The sequence below is a fragment of the Cherax quadricarinatus genome, chromosome 61 (genome assembly GCF_038502225.1).
Source record: "Cherax quadricarinatus isolate ZL_2023a chromosome 61, ASM3850222v1, whole genome shotgun sequence".
Classification (NCBI taxonomy): Eukaryota; Metazoa; Arthropoda; class Malacostraca; order Decapoda; family Parastacidae; genus Cherax; species Cherax quadricarinatus.
The window spans coordinates 20,007,362-20,024,427 of NC_091352.1; the positions used below are offsets into that span (position 1 = coordinate 20,007,362).

General features: G+C 42.0%; 2 protein-coding genes across 4 annotated transcripts in view; one reads left to right on the forward strand and one right to left on the reverse strand.

Annotated features, from left to right (window-relative positions):
- LOC128699309 (TLC domain-containing protein 3A) overlaps positions 1–17,066 on the reverse strand; it is a 623,909-nt gene that overhangs the window by 234,547 nt on the left and 372,296 nt on the right. The window lies entirely within an intron of this gene.
- mus301 (mutagen-sensitive 301) overlaps positions 1–17,066 on the forward strand; it is a 122,247-nt gene that overhangs the window by 89,951 nt on the left and 15,230 nt on the right. For all 3 annotated transcript variants that reach the window (XM_070098269.1, XM_070098271.1, XM_070098270.1), the window contains exon 18: positions 8,433–8,606. In XM_070098269.1, coding sequence (XP_069954370.1) covers positions 8,433–8,606 — 174 coding nt within the window. The remainder of the gene's footprint in view (positions 1–8,432; positions 8,607–17,066) is intronic.

The following is a 17,066-nucleotide window of genomic DNA, read 5'->3' on the forward strand; positions in this document are numbered from 1 at the left end:
AGTAAATAATATCAAATACTTTATTGTGGTCAACAGCCTCAAAAGCTTTACTGAAGAAAGTTAATAAATTAGTTAGACAAGACCGGCCTCTTGTGAATCCATCCTGAGTATCATTAATCAAGCTATGCTTATCGAGATGGCTTCTTATAATCTCGGCTATAATTGACTAGTAATTTGCCTACAATTGAGGTCAGGCTTATTGGGCGGTAATTTGACGGTAACGACTTGTCCCCTGTTTTAAAAATAGGAGTTACATTAGCCATCTTCCACATATCAGACACGACACCTGTTTGAAGAGATAAATTAAAAATATTAGTTAATGGTTCACAGAGTTCCATTTTGCATTCCTTAAGAACCCTTGAAAAAACCTCATCAGGACCCGGCGACTTATTTTGCTTCAGTCTGTCTATCTGCTTCACAACCATCTCACTAGTGACTGTGATGTTACATAATTTATCTTCTTCTAGCCCACTGTAAAAATTAATTACTGGAATATTGTTAGTGTCTTCCTGTGTAAAAACTGAGAGAAAATAATTATTTAAAATCAAGCACATTTCATTCTCTTTGTCAGTAAGGTGCCCATAGTTATTTTTAAAGGGACCTATCTTATCTCTAACTTTTGTTCTATAGACCTGGAAAAAACTTTTTGGGTTAGTTTTAGAATCCCTAGCAACTTTAATTTCATAGTCCCTTTTAGCTTTTCTTATCCCCTTTTTAATGTCCCTCTTAATGTCAATATACTGATTCATAAGATGACCCTCACCTCTTTTGATACGCCTATAAATTCCTTTCTTATGCCCTAGTAGATATTTGAGCCTATTATTCATCCATTTTGGGTCATTTCTATTTGATCTAATTTCTTTATATGGGATAAACGCTCTTTGAGCAGCATGTATAGTGTTCAGAAAACTGTCATATTGATAGCTCTCTTCGTTACCCCAGTCAACAGATAAGTGTTTTCTAAGCCCATCGTAATCTGCTAAGCGAAAATCTGGGACTGTTACCGAGTTATCGCTACTATCGTACTTCCATTCAATGCTAAATGTAATTGATTTGTGGTCGCTAGCACCCAGTTCCTCTGAAATTTCTAAATTATTAACAAGGGATTCATTGTTTGCCATAACTAAGTCAAGCAGGTTATTTCCCCTTGTAGGTTCTGTCACAAACTGCTTCAAAAAACAATCCTGAAATACTTCTAAGAAGTCGTATGATTCTAAATTCCCAGTCAAGAAATTCCAATCAACATGACTAAAGTTAAAGTCTCCTAGAATTACTACATTATCGTGCCTTGTGGCCTTAATTTCCTCCCATAGTAGTTTCCCTTGGTCCCTATCTAAGTTTGGGGGATGGTATATCACCCCTAAAATCAGTTTTTCATGCCCCTCTGAAAATTCTATCCAAACAGATTCTGTATGTGTTACTTCAGACTTAGTACCCGTTTTTATGCAACAGTTCAAGCGATCTCGGACATACAATGCCACCCCACCCCCCCTCCCAATACTTCTATCTTCTTGGAACAATTTAAAACCCTGAATATGACATTCCGCAGGCATGTCCCAACTTTTTGAATTAAACCACGTCTCAGTTAAGGCAAATATATCAATGTTACCTACACTAGCAACTAATCTCAACTCGTCCATCTTATTCCTAGCACTACGGCAATTAGCATAATAAACATTGAAAGACTCTCCTTTCTCTTTACCCTTCCTGCTCATTTCTATTTTTCTACTAAACCTATTACTGTCCTTATCACCCAAGGTCCCTGGCTTTTCAATATCTATCTCGTTCTTATTTTTACTAGTTCCCCTAGAACTCGTAATATTACTACACTGGGACTTCACTGTTTTCCTGCCAAAACCCATACCACTAACTATTCCTAGTTTAAAGTCCTAACTGCTCCCTCCACTGCAGTTGCCAGTGCTCCCACCCCACACCTAGATAAGTGAACCCCATCCCTAGCATACATGTCATTTCTGCCATAGAAGAGGTCCCAGTTGTCAATGAATGTTACCGCATTTTCCTTACAGTATTTGTCCAGCCAGCAATTGACACCAATTGCCCTGGACAACCATTCATTTCCAACTCCCCTCCTTGGCAAAATACCACATATGAGAGGGTTCCCACCCTTACTTCTAATTATTTCTATTGCTGACCTATACCTGCTAATCAGGTCCTCACTCCTACGTCTGCCAACATCGTTGCCTCCAGCACTGAGACAGATAATAGGATTGCTCCAATTACCTCTCATGATGTCATCCAGACGGCTAACAATATCCTCCATCCCAGCCCCAGGAAAGCAAACTCTCTGTCTCCTACTCCTGTCCTTCAAGCAGAACGCCCTATCCATATACCTAACTTGGCTATCCCCAACAACAACAATATTCGTACCTTCCTTAATGTCTTTCGTCGTGACATTCCCAGTAGTCGACTCACATTCGTCGGGTAGCACTGAGAATGTATTGGATGTTTCCACAACAGTTTCCACGGCAGTCTCTTTCTTCTTCATCGTTTCTACCTTTCCATTCGTCTTCTTGACCGTCAACTTCTTTCCCTGCTGTCCAGCCACTGACCAGTTTCCCTTCTTGACCTGAGGACTCAAAACAGGAGGACTACTCCGAATCTTTTTGTTTTCCTCGGTCAGTCGCCGAATTTCCATATTCGCCAACCTCAATTCTTCCTTAAGCTGTTGGTAAAGTTGCTCGATGGAGGGCATCTTGCTTGAATTCTAGAGAGCGCGCAAACAGGTCTTCACAGAGCCAAACTCTCCACCCCTGGGAACTCTTCTGTCATCTGCCTTCACTACATTTCCGGTCTTTCTAATCTCAACAATTCTCTCCGTCCCTTAGACATCAAGCTTATTTTCTGCTAGACTAACACTCTCCTCCCTCTACAGATGTTCCTGGTGTCTACTCTATTTCTTGCACCTCCTGTCCTCTTCAATACTTTGGAGAAACTGGTCAATCTCTTTCCGACAGACGTAGGGAGCACAAAAATAGTGTTAGGCTTGCCGACACTAACAATGCTCTGTTCTGTCACGTCAGAGATCACAGCCATCCTATTGACTGGTCTTCCGCCTAAACTGTCTTCCCTACTTCCAACTCTAACAGTCGCCGTCTAGTTGAATCCTCTCTAATACACAACTTTCCTTGTATGAATCTTAGTCCTGGCTTCGTCTCTGTAGATGCCGTCCTCTCCCACTACATTGTAAAATACTCCAAACTTCAGAACACCCATGACTTAACCTGATTCCTCATTTTTTCTTCTTTTCCCTCTTCCCCTTTCCTTTTTTTTTTTTCTCCTCTGGGTTGTCTTTCTTCTGTCTCGTGATTCTGTTCCTTCATTATTTATTTCATCTCTTCCCCTTACCTCTGTGCACTTGCTCTCCCTCTGTGGGCACCTAGCTGCCTTGCAGTGCTCCCCTTTCTTTGTATTTGACCTGCGGCTGCCGCGGCGGCGGCTGCTGCTGCTGCTGTATTTGACCGGCGGCGGCGGCTGCTGCTGCTCCTCCTCTCCACCGGCGGCGGCGGCGGCGGCGGCGGCGGCTGCAGCTGCTGCTGCTGCTGCTGCTGCTGCTGCTGCTGCTGCTGCTGCTGCTCCTGCTGCTGCTGCTGCTGCTCCTGCTGCTGCTGCTGCTGCTGCTCCTGCTGCTCCTGCTCCTGCTGCTGCTGCTCCTGCTGCTCCTGCTGCTCCTGCTGCTGCTCCTGCTGCTCCTCCTCCTCCTCCTGCTGCTGCTGCTGCTGCTCCTGCTGCTGCTGCTCCTCCTACTGCTGCTGCTGCTGCTGCTCCTGCTGCTCCTCCTCCTCCTCCTGCTGCTGCTGCTCCTGCTGCTGCTGCTCCTCCTACTGCTGCTGCTGCTGCTGCTGCTGCTGCTCCTGCTCCTGCTCCTCCTCCTCCTCTTCTGGTTAGTGTGACTTTGTAAATGGTCCAAGTTGGACCGAAACGTCGTCGAAAGCTCCTCTCTTCTATGTGCGGGTTATTTGTGTATCGTTCCAGTCACGGTATTGTGCCTTTTTTTGTTATTTATATATGCTTCTTCTCTCCCTTGCTCGAAAGCCCAACTGTCTACGGTCGCTTCCCGCTCTCTTTTTCTTGACCACTGCCACTCTCATTCTCATGCCATCGCAGTGTACACAGATGGCTCTAAGTCTTCTGACGGCGTAGGATTCGCAGCAGTGTTTCCGGACAGCATCGTACGAGGGCATTTACTATCTTTGGCTAGTATTTTTACTGCTGAATTGTATGCCATTCTTGCAGCACTTATCCGTATTGCATCTATAACTGTGTCATTATTTGTGGTTGTCTCAGACTCCCTTAGTGCTTTACAGGCTATACAGAAATTTGATACACCTCACCCCTTAGTCCTCCATATCCAACTTTGGCTACGCCGCATCTTTACCAAGCATAAAGATATTGATTTTTGTTGGGTCCCTGGTCATGTTGACGTACAGGGCAATGAACAGGCAGACACTGCTGCGCGGTCAGCAGTACATGACCTACCAGTTTCATATAGAGGTATTCCATTTACGGACTATTTTGCTGCAATAGCTACCCACCTTCACACCCGTTGGCAACAACGTTGGTCTACTATGCTCGGTAACAAACTTCAATCTATTAAACCGAGTATAGGTTACTGGCCGTTTTCTTGTCGCCAGTGTCGAGGTTGGGAGACTACTCTCTCCCGTCTTCGCATTGGCCGTACTCGTCTTACTCATGGATATCTCATGGAGAGGCGCCCTGCTCCTCTCTGTGAGAATTGCCAGGCTCCATTATCAGTCAGCCACATTCTGTTGGACTGCCCACTTTATCAACGAGCACGCAGAATTTACCTCCGTTGTCGTCTTCGCTCTGCTGCTCTCTCTTTACCTTCCCTTCTCGCTGATGGACCCACCTTTCATCCGGACTCTCTCATTGACTTTTTGACAACAACTGACTTACTTCACAAACTCTGATGCCTCCAGCCCTTTCTACCTCAATCTCTTGCTACCCTCTACCCCCGCACTGTCTCCTGCCCCGCTGTTTTCTGTAACCTACTGATCATCCCTCCCCCCTTCTGCCGCCCAATTCCCTCGCTTCCTTCCCTACCCTGCAGTGCTGTATAGCCCTTGTGGCTTAGCGCTTCTTTTTGATTATAATAATAATAATAATAATAATAATAATAATAATATATATGCTTCTAAACTGTTGTATCTGGGTGCCTTCGCAAAAACAGTGATTGCACGTGAGCGAGGTGAAAGTGTTGAATGATGAGAATATTTTCATTTTGGGGATTTTCTTTATTTTTGGGTCACCCTGCCTAGGTGGGAGACAACCAACTTGGTGAAAAAAAAAATGTCTAAGGATAGCACAATAATACAGTGGATCCCCGGTATTCGATGGCATCGGTATTCGATAAATCCGGTTTTCGATGCATTTTAATGCAAAATTTTTTCCTCTGTATTCGATTGAAAACCCGGTATTCGATACGATTCGTACAAGACCTGTCCTCGTGTGGCCTGAACTGCCCCGTGTATGCTAGTGTTTACAAGCCAGCCAGTGTGCGTGCATCTAAGGATACATTCGGTACATTCCATATTATCACTGTGTTTGGTGCTTGTTTCTGCAAAATAAGTCACCATGGGCCCCAAGAAAGCTTCTAGTGCCAACCCTTCGAGAAAAAAGTCACTAATGACTTATGAAATGAAGAAAGAGATAATTGCAAAGTACGAAAGTGGAGTGCGTGTGTTGGAGCTGGTCAGGTTGTATAATAAACCCCAATCAACCATCTCTACTATAGTGACCAGGAAAACGGCAATCAAGGAAGCTGTTCTTGCAAAAGGTGCAACTGTGGTTACGAAACAGCGACCGCAAGTGTTAGAAAATGTTGAGAGATTGTTATTGGTGTGGATAAATGAAAAACAGATAGCAGGAGATAGCATCTCTCAAGCGATCATTTGTGAAAAGGCTAGGCAGCTGCATGACGATTTGGTGAAGAAATTGCCTGCAACTAGTGGCGATGTGAGTGAATTTAAGGCCAGCAAAGGTTGGTTTGAAAGATTTAAGAATCGTAGTGGCATACATAGTGTGATTAGGCATGGTGAGGCTGCCAGTTATGTTGTGCGACAGAAGTCCAGTGACTCTCAAGCTGGTCCTAGTGGCATTAAAAGAAGAAGGGAAGTAACCCCAGAAAAGGACTTGCTACCTCAAGTCCTAATGGAAGGGGATTCCCCTTCTAAACACTAACACCTCTCCCCTCCTCCCATCCCATCAATCATCACCAGATCTTCATTAAAGGTAAGTATTTCTTGGGTGGCATTGAAAATTGGGTTGGGCAAATGTTTTGTTAGTGGGATGAATTGTAAAGGACCTGCCTAGTATGGGCCAGCAGGCCTCCTGCAGTGTTCCTCCTTTCTTATGTTCTTATGTTCAATTATTTTATTGTTATTGTAATTATTCTATTGCATTAACCCTTTCAGGGTCCGTCCCGTAGATCTACGGCTTTACGGTGAGTGTCCAAACCGTAGATCTATGCCGTGAGCTCAGCTCACTCTGATAAACTGTGAGTGGTACATTTGGGCCTAGATATGAGAGAATACATCTATGTGGTATGTGTGCACCACATAAAACAGATCCTGCAGCACACTGTGTATAATGAGAGAAAAAAACTGAAATCATGATTTTTCGATTAAAACAGCAACTTTGCAGTGTTTTTTCGTATGTTTTTTATAGTTGTATTTGCGATTTCTTGGTCTCATTTGATAGAATGGAAGACATATTACAGAAATTGAGATGATTTTGATTAGTTTTAGCACTGGAAATGGCTTGAAACTGAGCTCAAAGTAACGGAAATGTTAAATTTTTGCCGATATTCAAGAGTAAACAAACAACCTCACACGTCTAATACACGTCAGCTGGTGGGTCTAATATACATTCACAAATATGGTGATGATATTTATAGAATTATTACAGTATTGCATAACAGTAAATCTTCTATTTTTTGGTGTGAATAAAAATTCATTATGTGAATAAAAAATCAAAATGGAATTTATTTGTAAAGCCTCAAAACATAACTAATGAACAGAGGAAATGTTAGTTTAGTGCCAGGAATACCTACATTGTTTATTCTGGACCCTATTTTGAAATTGGAATATTTTGAACTTTGTGTTAAATTGACCAAATTAACAATTTCCGATCACTTTATTTTGTAGTTGAAACAGTTGACTTGGCGATTTCTTGTGCTCAGTCGATAGAATAGAAGTAATACTAGTGAAATAGCTAAGAATTTGGTTGATTGGAATAATGTAATTGGCCTAAAATGGGAGTCAAAGTCGGCAAAATCGCCGATTCGTAAATATCGCTGACACATCAAAATTCACGAGAGCATAATTTCGTCAATTTTCTACCAAATTTCGTACTTTTTGTTTTATTACCTTCACAAAAAGATTCTCTACGATTTCATAAGAAAAAATAACAAAATTTTTTTTTTGAAAATTCTTGGACACTGGTGCGTGACTCCAGATTTGGGCCTTGGACCCTGAAAGGGTTAAACTTAATATTTCATGTAGTAAAAACTTTTTTTTTTCATACTTTTGGGTGTCTTGCACAGATTAATTTGATTTCCATTATTTCTTATGAGGAAAATTGATTCGGTTTTCGATATTATCGGTATTCGATGAGCTCTCAGGAACGGATTAATATCGAATACCGGGGGTCCACTGTATTATAATTGTTGCATTAGTGGAACCTAGCTTGATGGACTAATGTATGATGGAGCTGACTGCCAGAATCAAAATTATATAGTCAGAAGCATGAGTGGTGCATGGCATGATGCACACCACTTGTTGGTAACCATATGTGGTCTGAGCTTTGGCCCATGACATTCTCACTGGCACTAGCCACTTTTGGCTTCCTGTCAATAGCAAAAGTATACTGTATATATATACTGTATACGTACATATGTGATAGGCAACATTGTGTTATGCATGGCATTTAGAAAGGCTTTAGAAAGGCTGCTTCACATGTTTATCACTGTAATAAACGTTATTAACAAATGTCTTGTTAGGCAAACATCTCTTCCTGGAGGTGGTAAGTACAATACTTGTACTCTGAAGGATAAGTTGGGGTGTTACAATTCACTGCAATTGGGATGATTGTGTATTTTTGGCAGATCTTTTGTTGAATGACTGACTGTGAATGTGTTTCCAACTCAGGGTCACACTACCATGGTGGGTGACCCAAAATGGAAATGTATCAATAACTGCCAATTGGTTCTTACATTGTATATTCATTTAGATTGTATACTAATTCATAATTTTGTAAGTTTGTCATACCTCACATAATTTTGAAATTCAACATTTTGTTTGGTTAAGATTTCAGATCTGCTGTTACCTTTTAAATATAAATATTCTAGTACTTATATCAATGTTTTAAAATAAATTGGATGACTTGTGTTACAGAAAGTTGATCAGCACGTCTTACACCGCTTCTATGTGGCATTACTTTTGCACCTCATTTGGTCAGGAATGGGAATTTGGCAAGCAAGTGACCGATTTCGTGTGCATCGAGGATTCACACAGACAGCTTTGACATCATCTGCTGCCTTTGCTTCATGTGTCTACCATTTTTGTCAGGTAAAACTCTTGTTAACCTGCATAGATTTTTCAAGTAATGTGTGAAAGATGTAGCAAGAATGCATATCAGATAAGCTATAACATTTATCGTTATTTACTGTATTGACTCCTACTGGGGATATTGTACAAATTTTTAGGAAAAAAAAAAAAAAGAATTCATAAGGAAAGTTAAAATTCCCAATATTCTATACCTTGGAATTTGAGTAAATATTTTATATTTTGGGCATTATATTTGTCACATGAGTTAGAGGAAGACCTTGTCCACTAGGGCTCTGTCAGTGTTAGTTCCAGGCATCTTTTAACCCTTAAACTGTCCAAACGTAGATCTGTGTTTTATTTTTCATTCCTTCATATTTGACACAATAGGCTTGAGTCGCCTAGACATGAAAGAATGGGTCTGTGCACTCAGTGTGTGCACTATTAAAAAAATCTGGGAGCACTTAGTACCTTGTGGGAGCACCAGTTCTATTGAGTGCCAGCTAGAGCAAATAGCGTGGCAAACACCAGGGATTCACTGATGCCATGTCACATTAACACTCCCATTTTAAGAGGAAAGTAAAAATAGGTTAGATAAATACATGGGGGAGTGTGGGTGGGTGTGAGTTGGACCTGACTAGCTTGTGCTACTAGGTTTGATGTCATGCTCCTTCCTTCAATGGATGTGACCTGACTAGGTGGGTCATTGGTCTAAACCTGGGGGGTGGGTGACATATACCTGCCTTGCATGGGCCAGTAGGCCTGCTGCAATGTTCCTTCTTCTTTTGTATTTGACAGGCTGGCTTGCTTTGGCTGTCTCTGGCTTTCTCTCTGTCTATATCTCTGTCTCACATGTACACATTAATACAGTTATTATACGTAGTGTAAATTACCCAGGATAATCCAGAAATTCTAGGCAAAGATAGACAGATAGACAAACATGTTTGTATCAGTGAAAACAAAGCCAGGGTTCCCCCGAGCACCCATTTATCAAATGTCATCGAACTGATAATAGATGTCATACTATGATTCTTCAAGGAGTGCGATATATATATGCTCCAGGCAGACAGAAAGACAGATAAGCAGAGACAGATACAGACAGGTAGACACAGGCAGAGAGAGACATAGAGAGACAAGACATGTTTGTGTGTAACAGTGATAAATACAGCGAGGGTTAGCTGGAGCAGTGGGCACTTATCAAATGTCACTAGGCTGTCAACAGTATAGGGATGCCTTTCATAACAACATGCTTCAAGGTATATGCCAGGGTATCTAAAATATTGCTGGTACCTGTAAATACTTTGTATATATTTCTGGACAATAGTAAACAACCCAAGCAGGTGTAAAAGTTCACCTGTCAATGTGATTGTGACTATTTGAGTACTATTTCAGTACCTAATATTAGTGTCAGAACAAAGATCGGCTATGAAATTACAAGAACTATTATAAATTGTAATTTTCAGAACATAAAAAATATATGTTAAAAAGAAATGAGAGAAAAAGGTATATCGGCAATACTTCTGCAAGCGGCAGGAGTCGATGTTGCCGACAGGTGAGCATCCAGAGCCAACTTCACGGTCTTATATCTTGGTAAGTACTGACCCTAATTTTTTTTTTAATCTTATAACATGTAGAAAAATGTGCTCTTCATTTTAAAAGAAAACAACAAAAAAAAATTTTTTTTATTTTTCAAGATATTCGGAGCACCACGTGGCGAGTGAACGTAGATCTACGTTTGGACAGTTTAAGGGTTAACCCTTAAACGGTCCAAACGTATATATACATTCTTACGCGTAGCCCCAGCCCCAAATGTATATATATGTTTTATTTTTCCTGCCTTCAAATTTGGCACGATTGGCCTGAGATGCCTTGTCAGCATAGAATGGGTCCTACCACTCATTGTGTGTAGTATTAGAAAAATATGGGACCACTTAGTACCTTATGGGAGCGCCAGTTAAATTGAGCGCGAGCTAGAGCAAACAGTGCAGCAAACACCAAGGATTCACTGATGTAATGTCATATTAACACTCCTCTTTTAAGAGGAAAGTGATGTTAACCCCAAGTTTAGGGTTTCTCTATCTCTATCTTCCTCTGTCTATCTGTATCTCTTTGTATCTGTCTGTCTATCTCTGTCTCACAGGTACACAAATACAAGTATACATAGTGTAAATTACCTAGGCTAACCCCAAAAATCCAGACACAGTGCTATACTCTGCTTGAAGATACGAGTAAAGGTGATGACGCAGTCTTGTGGCTCTCTCTGAGAGAGAGCTAGACGGATAGACAGGGAGCTTGACAGAAAGACAAATACAGACATGTTTGTGTACCAGCAAAAACAAAGTGAGGGCAATGCTCATCAAATATCGCCTCTAATCTTTTCTTACCTGCTGCACCCTCCCCCACCCTCGTGTATGCTCATCAAACATCAGCTCTTATAAGATGTTATCTCATCTTGTCGTGTCACTGTCAGGGGTGGATTTTGTTTTTCATTTTTTCATGCTTCGAGGGAACTTATTATTATTTTTCTTCTTCTTCCTCTTCTCTTCCTCCTCCTCCTCCTCCTCCTCCTCCTCATTGTTATTATATACTTTCACATATCCAAAACATTGCTGGGGCATATGAATACTTTGTAGATATTCTAAGTAGTAAATGGCTAAGGCAGGTGTAAATGTCCACCTGTCAGTGTGTTTGTGACAATTTGAGTACAATTTCAGTACCTAATACTTGTGCCAGAACAAAGATTGGTTTTAAAGTGACAAGAACTACTACAAATTGTAATTATCAGAACCTAAAAATTACATAAAATATGAAAAACAGAAAAAAAGGTATATTGGTAACACTTGTGCAAACAGCAGGACTCGATGTTGCTGTCACATGAGCATCCAGTGCCAACTTCTTGGCCTCATATCTTGGTAAGTACTGACCCTAACTTTTTTTTATTCTAAAACATGTCAAAAATTCCTTTTCAAAATATTCGGGGCGCTGCGTGAGTGAATATGTATGTATGTGTGTATGTAAATATTTTTTTTTTTTCAACAAGTCGGCCGTCTCCCACCGAGGCAGGGTGACCCAAAAAAGAAAGAAAATCCCCAAAAAGAAAATACTTTCATCATCATTCAACACTTTCACCACACTCACACATTATCACTGTTTTTGCAGAGGTGCTCAGAATACAACAGTTTAGAAGCATATACGTATAAAGATACACAACATATCCCTCCAAACTGCCAATATCCCAAACCCCTCCTTTAAAGTGCAGGCATTGTACTTCCCAATTCCAGGACTCAAGTCTGACTATATGAAAATAACCGGTTTCCCTGAATCCCTTCACTAAATATTACCCTGCTCACACTCCAACAGATCGTCAGGTCCCAAGTACCATTCGTCTCCATTCACTCCTATCTAACACGCTCACGCACACTTGCTGGAAGTCCAAGCCCCTCGCCCACAAAACCTCCTTTACCCCCTCTCTCCAACCCTTTCGAGGACGACCCCTACCCCTCCTTCCTTCCCCTATAGATTTATATGCTTTCCATGTCATTCTACTTTGATCCATTCTCTCTAAATGACCAAACCACCTCAACAACCCCTCTTCTGCCCTCTGACTAATGCTTTTATTAACTCCACACCTTCTCCTAATTTCCACACTCCGAATTTTCTGCATAATATTTACACCACACATTGCCCTTAGACAGGACATCTCCACTGCCTCCAACCGTCTCCTCGCTGCTGCATTTACCACCCAAGCTTCACATCCATATAAGAGTGTTGGTACTACTATACTTTCATACATTCCCTTCTTTGCCTCCATAGATAACGTTTTTTGACTCCACATATACCTCAACGCACCACTCGCCTTTTTTCCCTCATCAATTCTATGATTAACCTCATCCTTCATAAATCCATCCGCTGACACGTCAACTCCCAAGTATCTGAAAACATTCACTTCTTCCATGCTCCTCCTCCCCAATTTGATATCCAATTTTTCTTTATCTAAATCATTTGATACCCTCATCACCTTACTCTTTTCTATGTTCACTTTCAACTTTCTACCTTTACACACATTCTCAAACTCATCCACTAACCTTTGCAATTTTTCTTTAGAATCTCCCATAAGCACAGTATCATCAGCAAAAAGTAACTGTGTCAATTCCCATTTTGAATTTGATTCCCCATAATTTAATCCCACCCCTCTCCCGAACACCCTAGCATTTACTTCTTTTACAACCACAACTATAAATATATTAAACAACCATGGTGACATTACACATCCCTGTCTAAGACCTACTTTTACCGGGAAGTATTCCCCCTCTCTTCTACATGCCCTAACCTGAGCCTCACTATCCTCATAAAAGCTCTTTACAGCATTTAGTAACTTACCACCTATTCCATATACTTGCAACATCTGCCACATTGCTCTTCTATCCACTCTATCATATGCCTTTTCTAAATCCATAAATGCAATAAAAACTTCCCTACCTTTATCTAAATACTGTTCACATATATGCTTCAATGTAAACACTTGATCTGCACATCCCCTACCCAATCTGAAGCCTCCTTGCTCATCCGCAATTCTACATTCTGTCTTACCTCCAATTCTTTCAATTATAACTCTACCGTATACTTTTCCTGGTATACTCAGTAAACTTATTCCTCTATAATTTTTACAGTCTCTTTTGTCCCCTTTCCCTTTATATAAAGGGACTATACATGCTCTCCGCCAATCCCTAGGTACCTTCCCCTCTTTCATACATTTATTAAACAAAAGTACCAACCACTCCAACACTGTATCCCCCCCTGCTTTTAACATTTCTGTCATGATCCCATCAGTTCCAGCTGCTTTACCCCCTTTCATTCTACGTAATGCCTCACGTACCTCCACCACACTTATATTCTGCTCTTCTTCACTCCTAAAAGATGGTATACCTCCCTGGCCAGTGCATGAAATTACCACCTCCCTTTCTTCCTCAACATTTAAAAGTTCCTCAAAATATTCTCGCCATCTACCTAATACCTCCATCTCCCCATCTACTAACTCCCCTACTCTGTTTTTAACGGACAAATCCATACTTTCCCTAGGCTTTCTTAACTTGTTTAACTCACTCCAAAATTTTTTCTTATTTTCAAAAAAATTTTTTTGACAGTGCCTCTCCCACTCTTTCATCTGCTCTCCTTTTGCACTCTCTCACCACTCTCTTCACCTTTCTTTTACTCTCCATATACTCTGCTCTTCTTATAACACTTCTGCTTTGTAAAAACCTCTCGTAAGCTACCTTTTTCTCTTTTATCACACCCTTTACTTCATCATTCCACCAATCACTCCTCTTTCCTCCTGCCCCCACCCTCCTATAACCACAAACTTCTGCCCCACATTCTAATACTGCATTTTTAAAACTATTCCAACCCTCTTCAACCCCCCCACTACTCATCTTTGCACTAGCCCACCTTTCTGCCAATAGTCGCTTATATCTCGCCCGAACTTCCTCCTCCCTTAGTTTATACACTTTCACCTCCCTCTTTCTTGTTGTTGCCACCTTCCTCTTTTCCCATCTACCTCTTACTCTAACTGTAGCTACAACTAAATAATGATCCGATATATCAGTTGCCCCTCTATAAACATGTACATCCTGGAGCCTACCCATCAACCTTTTATCCACCAATACACCCTTTCGCCCCCCCCCCTACCTTGGTACAGTCCAATACAGTTCCAATCTTTGCTCATCCTCCCCCTACCATTCCCAATATTGTCTCCCATACGACATCTCTGAATTCCGAAACACTTGAAGCAATCTCTGAATATATTGCAGAGACCAAACCATCAATGGACACTGATCCACCTTCCGCTCTTTCTCTCTCCTCTGCTCCATCTGCGCAACTCCTTTCTTCACAGCGCACCGTTCCTTCGCTGCTTGAACATTTTCCACTGCCTCCGCATGTGGACTTTTCTAACCCTTCTAGTCCGTAGGAACCCTTACCTGCGGATTTCAAGTATCTTTATCATTGCCAATCATGGCCTATTTAGAGTGGAATATACGCGGCCTCAGGGGTAATCGGGGTGAGCTTCAGATGTTACTCTCCCAGTTTGCCTCTGTTGGTGTTTGCTTACAGGAACCAAAATTACACTCTGCTGTTATTTCTCACATCTCAGGCTATAATTTATTGTATTCTTCAGATCCTTTTCCTGATGGGACCTTTAATGAAAGTGCCCTTCTTCTCCGCACTGATATTCCGTACCATCAGCTATTTGTTCATACTTCGCTGCATTACACAGCAGCCCGTATCCACTTACATAGGTGGTATACACTCTGATCTTTATATCTCTCTCCTTCTCGGGCATTATCTATTCCGGATTTTGCCTTCCTTGTTTCGTCATTACCGCCACCGATTCTGTTACTTGGTGATTTTAATGCCCACCATTTCCTCTGGGGGGGGGTCTCACTGTGATTCCCGTGGAATTCAGTTAGAGGCTTTTCTTGCCACCCACCCCCTCCATGTTTTAAATACAGGTACTCACACCCATTTTGATCCTCGGACTCATACTCTCTCTTGCATCGATCTCTCAGTTTGCTCTTCCTCCGCCGCATTAGACTTCACTTGGTCTGTTCTCCCGGACTTACATGACAGTGATCATTTCCCAATCATTCTTACTTCCCCTTCATATTCGCCACCTCTTCGCACCCCACGCTGGCAATTTAATCGGGCAAATTGGAACCTTTACTGTTTTTAAAGAGGTTCCTTCTTCGTCCTCCATCGATGAGCTTTTACACCTCTTCTCGTCCTCCGTTTTCACCGCAGCTTCTCATTCTATACCCCAAACTTCGGGCAGGCATTCTCAGAAATGCATGCCTTGGTGGTCTCCTGCTTGTGCTCGTGCAGTACGTTTGAAACTCGCTGCATGGGGCAGGTACCGGTACAATAGAACCACAGAGCGACTCCTTGATTTTAAACAGAAGCGTGCGATCGCTCGCCGTGTCATCCGTGACGCTAAATGCACTTGCTGGCGAGATTATGTCTCCACCATCACCTCTGCTTCCTCTATGAGTGCAGTCTGGAAAAAAGTACGAAAACCGAGTGGTAAATATTCTCCTGACCCGGCTCCTGTTCTGCGGGTTGCCGGTGTTGATATAGCAAACCCACTAGATGTTGCCAATGAAATTGGCAATCATCTGGTCCGTATTTCTCAGGGACTCCATCTATGCCCCTCATTTCTTTCCTCAAAGTCTGCCAGAGAGTTAGCACCCTTGGACTTTTCTTCTCTCAGAGAAGAACAGTATAATGTGCCTTTTACACTTCAAGAACTGGAGGCAACACTCTCAGCTTGTCGATCATCGGCAGCTGGGCCCGACGACATTCATATTCGTATGCTACAACATTTACATCAGTCAGCCCTTGCAGTCCTATTACGCCTTTACAATCTTATTTGGTCACAAGGAGTTCTTCCACAGCTGTGGAAATCCGCCATTGTTCTCCCTTTCCGCAAACCAGGCACTACGGGACATGAAACCTCCCACTATCGTCCCATTGCTCTTACCAGTGCAGTTTGCAAAGTAATGGAACGCCTAGTAAATAGACGTTTAGTGTGGTATTTAGAGACACACAACAGTCTCTCCACTCGTCAATATGGCTTTCGTAAGGGACGTTCTACCATAGACCCCTTACTACGCTTGGATACGTATGTTCGTAATGCCTTTGCGAATAACCACTCAGTTATTGCCATATTTTTTGACCTTGAGAAGGCATATGACACAACTTGGAGGTATAATATTTTAGCCCAAGCCCACTCCTTAGGCCTTCGAGGCAATCTACCATCCTTCCTTAAGAACTTTTTAACTGACAGGCATTTCCGTGTTCGGGTTAATAATGTGCTCTCCCCGGACTTTATCCAAGCTGAAGGTGTCCCCCAGGGATGTGTTCTGAGCACAACACTTTTTCTCCTTGCTATTAATGATTTGGCCTCTAGTCTTCCATCAAATATTTGGTCATCACTCTATGTTGATGACTTCGCTATTGCCTGTGCAGGCGCTGACTGTCACCTCCTTACAGTTTCTCTCCAACATGCAGTCGACCGTGTTTCCAATTGGGCCACCACACGTGGGTTTAAATTTTCCAGCACTAAAACCCACCAAATCACTTTCACTAGACGCTCTGTCATCTCCGATCATCCTTTGTACCTCTATGGCTCCCGTATCCCTGAACGTGATACAGTCAAGTTTCTGGGCCTCCTCTTTGATCGTAGGTTATCCTGGAAACCTCACATTACCTCTCTGAAGGCAACTTGTCACAGCCGGCTGAACCTTCTTAAAACCCTTGCTCATCTTTCGTGGGGAGCTGATCGTCGAACCCTCCTTCGCCTACATTCCACCCTTATTTTATCGAAACTTGATTATGGTGACCAGATCTATTCAGCGGCATCTCCTGCTACTCTCTCTAGCCTTAACCCCATTCATCACCAAGGATTACGTTTATGCCTTGGTGCTTTCCGCT